Source organism: Orycteropus afer, unplaced genomic scaffold (assembly GCF_000298275.1).
Source record: "Orycteropus afer afer isolate SDZICR_OR568_19922 unplaced genomic scaffold, OryAfe1.0 scaffold00127, whole genome shotgun sequence".
NCBI lineage: Eukaryota > Metazoa > Chordata > Mammalia > Tubulidentata > Orycteropodidae > Orycteropus > Orycteropus afer.
Window position 1 is genome coordinate 5,416,536 of NW_006921714.1, and position 5,992 is coordinate 5,422,527.

A 5,992-nucleotide genomic window follows, 5' to 3' on the forward strand; every position below is an offset into this window, starting at 1 on the left:
AGAGACTCTGAAACTTGCTCTTGAATGGAGAATAGCTAAAGCAAATGGAAAAAATGACAAGATAAAAGAGCTGAACAGAAGAGTTCAAAGAGCAGCTCGAGTGGACAAAGCCAATTACTATAAATGAACATGCAAAGACCTGGAGTTAGAAAACTAAAAGGGAAGAACACGCTTGGTATTTCTCAAGCTGAAAGAATTGAAGGAAAAATTCAAGCCTTGAGCTGCAATATTGAAGAGTCTATGGGAAAAATATGGAACGATGCAGGAAGCATCAAAAGAACAACCTCAAAAGAAGTTGGAAGGATACACAGAGTCACTGTTCCAGAAAGAACTGGATGATGTTCATCAATTTCAGGAGGTAGAACATAATCAATAACCAATGGTACTGAAGGAAGAAGTCGAAGCTGCACTGAAGGAATTGGCAAAAAACAAAGTTGCAGGAATTGAGATGTTTCAACAAATGGATGCTGCACTGGAGGCACTCACTTGTCTATGCCAAGAAATTTGGAAGACAGCTACCTGACCAACTGACTGGAAGAGATCCATAATTATACCCATTCCAAAGAAAGGTGATCCCACAGAATGTAGAAATTATAAAACAATATCATTAATATCACATGCAAGTAAAATCCTGCTGAAAATAATTCAAAAACAGTTTCAGCAGTACATTGACAGGGAACTTCCAGAAATGCAGGCTGGATTCAGAAGAGGACATGGGACGAGGAATATCACTGCTGATGTCAGACAGATTTTGGCTGAAAGCAAAGATGTTTATACTTCTGTTTTATTGACTATGCAAAAGCATTCGACTGTATGGACCATAACAAAGAAAAGGAATTCCACAATACTTCACTGTGTGCAAAAGGAACCTGAACATAGACTAAGAGCCAGTCCTTGGAACAGAACAAGGGGATACTATGTGATTTAAAATAAAAAAAGGTGTGAGTCAGGACTGTATCCTTTCACCGTATTTATTCAGTCTGTATGCTGAGCAAACAACGTGAGAAGCTGGACTATATGAAGAAGAATGTGGCATCAGGATTGAAGGAAGACTCATTAACAACCTGTGATATGCAGATGTCACAACCTTGCTTGCTGAAAGTAAAGAGGACTTGAAGCACTTACTGATGAAGATCAAAGATGACAGTTTTCAGTATGGGTTACACCTCAGCATAAACAAAAAGCCTCACAATTGGACCAACAAGCAACACCACGATAAACAGAGAGAAGAGTGAAGTTGTCAAGGATTTCATTTTACTTGGGTCCACCATCAACACCCATGGAAGCAGCAGTCAGGACATCAGACGATGTAGTGCACTGGGAAAATCTGCTGCAAAAAATTTCTGTTTAAAGAGCAAAGATGTTACTTTGAAGATTAAGGTGTGTCTGACCCAAGCCATGGTATTTTTGGTCACCTTATATGCTTAGGAATTGCTGACAACAAATAAGGAAGAAATGTTCTGTTCTAAGACTTGATGCCTTTGAATTGTGGTGCTGGTGAAGAGTACTGAAAATATCACAGACCACCAGAAGAACACACACACCTGTCTTGGAAGGAGGTAGCTGAAATGCTCCTCAGAAGCAAGCATGGCCAGACTTTGTTTCACGTACTTTGGTCATGTTGCCAGAAGGGACTGGTCCCTGCAGAAGGGTATCATGCTTGGTAAAGGGGATGGTCAGCAAAAAGGAGAAGCCCCTTGAAGGGATGGACTGACACAGTGGCTGTGAGGATAGGCTTAAGCAAATATTGTGAGGATGGTGCAGGACTAGGTAGTGTTTCATTCTGTTGTACAGGGTCGCTATGAGTCAGTGCTGACTCGACGGCACCTAACAACAACAATAAGACATATGACTGCCCTGAAATAAACTTCACCGAGCAGATCTTGAGAAACTAGATCTCCAGAAAACCAATGGGCATCACATTCTTTCTGAGCATATGTCTGTTCACAGAACTACCTCACCCAGGTACAAATTCATATTACCTTCCCAATAGGTCTTATAAGGTGAGAAATATCCTAGAGTGACAAAAAAATCTGAATTCCGCTAAACCAATGGTTCTACATAGGGGATGGTTTTGCCTCACAGAGCATATCTGACTGTTAACCAGAAGGCTGGCAGTTGGTTCAAACCCACCAGCCACTCCTCAGAAGGAAGACTGGGCAATCTACTTCCACAGATATACTGCCTCAGAAACCTAAGGAGGGGTGACTATGAGTTGGATGTGACTCGACCACAGTGAGTTTTTTTTTTTTAAGAAACATTTTTGCTTGTCGCATTTTGATGCTGGGGTGGCATCTACTGAAAATATAGAATGATACAAAGGAAGGTTGGGCAATCCTACTTCCGTAGTGATACTGCCTCGGAAACCCAGGGAGGGGTCGCTATGAGTCGGGCCGACTCGACGGCAAATAACAACAACAACAACAACAGCCCTAAATGTTACTAGGAACCTTGATGGCGCAGTGGTTAAGAGCTCGGCTGCTAACCGCAAGGTTGGTGGTTCCAACCCACCAGCTGCTCTGCAGGAAAAAGAAGTGGCAGTCTGCTTCTGTATAGATTCACAGCCTTGGAAACCCTAAGGGGCAGCTCTACTTTGTCCTACAAGGTTGCTATGGGTCGGTCTCAACTTAATGGCAATGGGATTTGGAAATGTCATTAGAGCCAAGGTTAAAAAGTTTTGCTCTGAACTTTGGAATTGCATTTACTTGTTATTGTAAAATAAAACATGAAACAAAAATCTTAGCTTGTAAGTAGAGAAAAAGGCATAATGGGTATTGAAATGTGGAGAGAATTAGCATATATAAAGGAGTTCAAACATTAGAAATAAAAAAAACTATAAAATTATACATAAAATTATGTAAATATAAAAGCCTGATGAAAAGCTACTACCTTACCTGGGATTTCATTGGCTACGACTGAAGGAGGGCTTGACTGGTTACTGCTGATCTGCTGGTGGCTGATCATGTGACAGCACTGTGGCATAGCATTGCTGACCATGTACAGTGTGTCTGGCACATTGGACATTCTAACCATTCGCAAACGCACAAGGTCTGTCTGTTCCACCATCATCTCGTCTAGCACTGACTGAAATAGTAATTCAGGATTAATAGAGTTAGTCAACTTGTCACTTACGTTAAATCACACTTGGCTGAAGATTACTACCTTCATCATAGGAAATGGAAGTTTACTGTCTCTAGTTTATGAAGTTTAAAATTAGTGGGGAAAGGAGAAAGTACCTCTACTTCTTTAATTTTCAAGGAATCTTTTTAAAGCATCTCTGAAAAGAAATAATAATATGAAAAGTTTGCTTTCAACTGAAGTATTTGAAATTTGATGGGGGGATATTAATCAGAAATAAGTTATACATAAAAATACTATAAAGAAAACAATATGAACATGAGTTACAATGAAATCCACTGAAAAATGCTTAAAATAAAAAACAAAGATTAATATTAAATTAGCAGACTTACAAAATAAACCCAATTTTGTTAAATTAGTTTCAGATGAATCTCTCACCACACTGCAGAATGGCCAGCTGTCTACCTGGGGGCGGGCAGAGCTGTCTGAGCAACACGGGGGCTCCAAGGAGGACTGTCTGACTAGCTCTCCACAGTCCCATTCTGAGACACAGGAGGATGGAGGTGACATGCAGTTTCTTACAGATCTTTCATCAAGCTCTTATGGAAGCTTCTGGATGTCCAAGGGCCTAAGTACTGAACCAGTTTCAGAAAGATCACACCCAACTGTTCTGTTTTTTCCACATAAATTTCAGAACTATTTAAATTGCCAACTACTCAGTAAGAATTTGCTTTTAAATCTAATTCATTCAATAAGGTAAACTTTCCTCAAACCCTTTCATATATCTTAAACTAGAAACCTCTTCTTCCTTTAACTTTCATTTTTTTGCTTACAATATACACAGCAAAACGCACAGCACTTCAACAGTCTCTGCAGGTGCAGTTCAGGGACGCGGACGACACTCTTTCAGTTGTGCAGCCGTTCCTGCCCTCCTTTTCTGTGTGGTTCGTCCCCCATTAATGTCAACTCACCACCTCCTCAGGTTTCTGTCTCATCTTTCCAACTGCTACTACCAATCTGATTCATACATACAGTTCTTAAAAGAGTATAATGCTCAAAGCAGAACGTTTTTATTAGTTACGCTAAAATGCTCAAGGCAGACCGTTTTTATTAGTTACGCTAAACTACTGTTTGGTTTTAAGACTTCAGGGAGTATTTTTGATTTACAGTTTAAAGATTATCACAGGGCAGTCATTTCAGGAGTTCATCTAGTCTCTATGGCTCCAGAAAGTCTAGAGTCCATGAGAAACTGAAATTATGTTCTACATTTTCCCCCTTTTGGTCAAGATTCTTCTATGGAATTTTTGTTCAAAATGTTCAGTAATGGTAGCCAGGCACCATCCAGTTCTAGTCTCATGGTGAAAGGAGGTAGTCGCTCATGGAGTCAATGAGCCACACATTCCACTATCCTCCTTCTATTCCTGACTCTACTTTCTCTGCTATTCCAAGTGATTAGAAAGCGACTGTTGTGCCTTGGATGGTCCCTTGCAAGTATTTAAGAACCCAGACACTTGGCAATGAACTAGGAGGTAAAACAAAAGCACTAAACATGTTATTAGGCTAATTAACTAGGATGTCCCATGAAACCATGACTCGAAACCTCCAACCCAAGGAACTAAATCCCATGAGGTATTTGGTTGTACACAGCAGCTTCAGCAGCTACGCTTCTTTGGGGGTGTGTGGGATAAATATATTAAACTACAAACCCTTGACAATAAAAATGAGGTTTTTTAAGGGCAAGTTACTTTTACATCCAAATTGTTCTGCCTTTTTCATTTGTTTCAGAAAGTTAAATGGTTATTTCTGACTCTCTAAAACTGTCAGTCCTGCAAAAGATCAATTCAAACTTCCTGTGTTAGAATGCATCTAATAAAAATTACAGAATTTCATTTTCAAAATATCATATTTTCTTGGAGAAGTCTTTAGTTATAACACACATAATGCCAATTATGTACATAATGGGCCTCAAATTCTGTCTTAGTTTGAACATTTATTAGAAAACCAAACACAATTCCCAACAGGCAGCTCTTATTGAAACAAGTTACAAGAAGCCTTGCATTTTTTTAAGCTTACCATGGAAGGCATAAGGCATGCAGTCTTCCTTTAGAACCTTTTTCCCATCCTCAAGAATACAAAATACAACTATTTGGTAAAATGACATTTTTCCTCCAAGTTAAAAATTTACAAGGTAACTACAGTGAGAAAAATTAAACTCATTTTAACATGATCTAAACTTTGAAAACATCTGATAATTAAACATTTTCAAAAACTAGGTGGGAGAACAAAGCACTAAGCACATTATTCTGTTGCATAGTCAGACAAGAATTTACTTTCACTTTCTCTATGAGTGCATGTTTAAGCTATTTCCAAATATTGAAATAATACCACGATAAGCATCGCTGGCTGCACACGCAGTTGGTAACAAAGCAGGTCTAATATCCTAAAAGGCTGTCATTACCTTTGCTTCTTCCACGTAGGGGGAGAACAGTCGAGGGCGAACATATATACCAGCATTTTTTTGCCGTAACCAGGCATTTGACTTTCCACTTTCGGTGGTAGGAAGCATATCTGATGGAGGAGTACTAATCAAGCCTCTTTTCATCTTATAAAAACAAAACAAAACAGTTTTTTTAAAAGATAAATTACAGATCTGTATATACTTCAATACTACCAAGATAAAAAGATTTGCACCTATAAATCAAAATGCTCAAATTTTATCATTTAAAAGAAAAATTCAGCAATATGTGTGAAATTTAAATATATCTCAAATGTTTACTAATATTTAAAGGGTTCAGCAATAAAACATAGTTTTATATAATGCATTGTTGTTGTTGTTGTTATGTGCCGTCGAGTCGGCCCCGACTCATAGCGACCCCTCCTTGGGTTTCCGAGGCAGTATCACTACGGAAGTAGG

The 5,992-nt window shown here is 38.9% G+C and overlaps 1 protein-coding gene across 1 annotated transcript in view; it reads right to left on the reverse strand.

The window, feature by feature from the left end:
- BTBD7 (BTB domain containing 7) overlaps positions 1-5,992 on the reverse strand; it is a 65,774-nt gene that overhangs the window by 10,354 nt on the left and 49,428 nt on the right. Inside the window, exons 6-7 of the mRNA XM_007944509.2 lie at positions 5,537-5,680; positions 2,895-3,084 (exon numbers count right to left, since the gene is read on the reverse strand). Of these exons, the coding sequence (XP_007942700.1) occupies positions 2,895-3,084; positions 5,537-5,680 (334 nt within the window). The remainder of the gene's footprint in view (positions 1-2,894; positions 3,085-5,536; positions 5,681-5,992) is intronic.